The sequence below is a fragment of the Eimeria acervulina genome, genomic scaffold (genome assembly GCF_000499425.1).
Source record: "Eimeria acervulina Houghton genomic scaffold, Eah_scaff609, whole genome shotgun sequence".
Classification (NCBI taxonomy): domain Eukaryota; phylum Apicomplexa; class Conoidasida; order Eucoccidiorida; family Eimeriidae; genus Eimeria; species Eimeria acervulina.
The window spans coordinates 10,995-13,494 of record NW_013549693.1 but is presented as its reverse complement, the minus strand read 5'-3'; the positions used below and the strand labels follow the sequence as shown (position 1 = coordinate 13,494).

At 61.5% G+C, this 2,500-nt stretch overlaps 1 protein-coding gene across 1 annotated transcript in view; it reads right to left on the bottom strand.

The window, feature by feature from the left end:
* The window catches only part of EAH_00044320 (hypothetical protein, conserved), a gene marked incomplete at both ends in the record, with an annotated part of 11,017 nt that overhangs the window by 3,778 nt on the left and 4,739 nt on the right, over nt 1-2,500 (bottom strand). The window contains one exon of the mRNA XM_013394870.1: nt 1-2,334. This exon is cut by the window's left edge and continues 2,442 nt beyond it. Within this exon, the coding sequence (XP_013250324.1) occupies nt 1-2,334 (2,334 nt within the window). The remainder of the gene's footprint in view (nt 2,335-2,500) is intronic.

Sequence of the window (2,500 nt, the reverse complement as noted above, 5' to 3'; positions counted from 1 at the left end):
ACGCAGTACTTCAGCAAGCATATGCAAGTCGGCCTCTTCCATCTCCTGTTGCTGTTGCTGCTGCTGCTGCTGCTCCCGCTGCTGCTGCTGCTGCTGCTCCCGCTGCTGCTGCTGCTGCTGCTCCTCCTCCTCCTCTCGCTGCTCCTGTTGCTGTCGCTGCTGCTTGTCACGCTGTTGTTGCTGCTGCTGCTGCTCCCTCTGCTGCTCCTGCTTCTGCAGCTGCACCTTTTGGTCCCCCTGCTTCTGTTGCTGCTGCTGTTGCTGCTGTTGCTGCTGCTGCTGCTGCTGCTGATCAAGGCTAAAGACTGCCTCTAACAGCGCTAGAGTCTCCTTGTCAGGGGCCCCCTGGGGGCCCCCAGGGGGCCCCCAAGCATTGGCTTTTGCTGAGGCCCACAGTACTGTGCAGATGTCTCGGGGCTGCATGCACTCTTGAGGGGTTTCAGGTGTATAGGCACCTTCAGGAGGGCCCCCTGGGGGCCCCCCTTGAAGGAGGTGCAGCAGACGGAGGCGCAGCTCTGACAAGAGGACCCCTAGCTGCTGCTGCAGAGGCTGCTGCTGCTGCTGCAACTGCTGCAGGTGGTAGTGCTGCTGCTGCAGCTGCTGATGCAGAAGGTAAAGCTGCTGCTGCTGCAGCTGCAGTGGATGCTGCTGCTGCTGCTGCTGCAATTGATATTGCTGCTGCTGCACTAGATGCTGCTGGTGCAGCTGTTGCTGGAATTGCTGCTGCAGTTGCTGGTAGTGTTGCTGCTGCTGCTGCAGTTGCTGCTGTTGCAGCAGATTTAGAGTTGTGGCTGCCCAGGCTAAGCTGCTGCATGCAGGGGGACTGAGGGGCCCCCTAGGGTTTAGAGAGGCCCTGATCAGGGCCCCCAAAACAACAAGAGGTGAATCTAGTACGTTGGCAGCTTGCTGCTGCTGCTTCTGCTGCTGCTGCTGCTGCCGGTCGGGCTGCTGCTGCTGCTGTTGGTCGTGCTGCTGCTGCTGCAGCTGCTGTTGCTGCTGCTGCAGGCGGCAGAGAGACGCAAGGGCGCCCGCTGCCATAGCCAGGTGTCGGCTTCGCAGCTTAAAGAGGCCCTTCCTCAGCAGCTGCAGCAGCAGCTGCTGCAGCACAGGATTCTGCAGCACCTGCTGCTGCTGCTGCTGATGCTGCCGCTTCCGCTGCTGCTGCTGCTGGGCTCCCTTTGGCTGCAGCAGCTGCACAAGTCTGTTTATTGCAGCAGCAGCATTTGCAGGGGTAATGAATCTGCTGTACCTCCACAACAAAACAAACAAAGCATGAGGAGATGGGGCCCTCGTCAAGGCAGCAGTTAGAAGTACGTTCAGCTCCCGCAGGGGCCCCCTGGGGGCCCCCTCAGGGGGCCCCCTCAGCAAGCACTGCGGCACTGGATACCCTTCTCTCCTCAACCCCTCAATCGCTAAACTCACCTCCCCCAAGGGGCCCCCAGAGCTATCCCAATGGGGCCCCTCCTTACCCCCTCTAATACCTGACTGGGGGCCCCTCGGGGGCCCCCAGGGGCCCCCAGCTTCAACAGGGTACTGACGGTGCACAGGGCGCCGCCAAAAGAACGCTGGGGGCGCCCCCGGGGGCCCCCCAGGGGGCCCTGGGGGCCTTGGGGGCCCTGGGGGCCCTCCATTGGGGCTTCCATGGGAGCCCCCAGGGGGGCCCCCAAAAGGGCCCCCAGGGGGACCCCCAAAAGAGCCCCCAGGGGGGCCCCCAAGGGGGCCCCCAACAAGGCACTCAGGGGGGCCCCCACTCGTAGGGGGGCCCCCAGCGGTAGGGGGTCCTTCATGAGGGTTATGAGGGCCCCTCAGAGAGGGAGAGGGAGCGACATGGGGGGCCCCCGCAGCAGAAGAAAGTGAAGAAGGGGCCCCCAAGGTGGGGGCCCCCAGGACAGGGGGCCCCGAAGGGGGCCCCTTAACTATGGAAGAGTTAAGGTGGTGCTGAGAAGCACAAAGGGGGGCCCTTGAAGATATTGGGGCCCCCTGAACAAGATGGGGGGCCCCCAAAGATGAGGAAGGAGGGGTGGGGGCCCCTAAGAGATGACGAAGGGGGCCCCCCAAGAAGCACGTACCCCTAACCATGCAGCAGGTGGTGTTGCTGCTGCTGCTGCTGTTGTTCTTGTTGCTGCTGCTGCTGCTGGTTGTGGCGGTGCTGCTACTAGTGCCGCTGCTGCTGTTGCTGCTGCTGCTGCTGCTGTCGATGCTGCAGCCGCTGCTGCTTTCGAGGCTGCAGCCGCTACTGCTGCTAGCCTCACTGCTGCTGCTGCTGCTGCTGCTGCAGTTGCTGCTGCTGCAGGTGTTGTAGCTAGTTCTTGCACCATTATTAATTATTTCATTCTGAGTATAAAGAAGATCAAGAGGGGGGCCCCCCTATCTGCTCTCCGCTGCCTGATGGGGCCCCCAGAGGACCTCAGGGGGCCCCCCAAAGAGATGTATAAAAAGAATATTAAAAGCAGCAGAAATAATTATTTATTTTATTGTTTTTGGGGTTCAGTTGCAACTG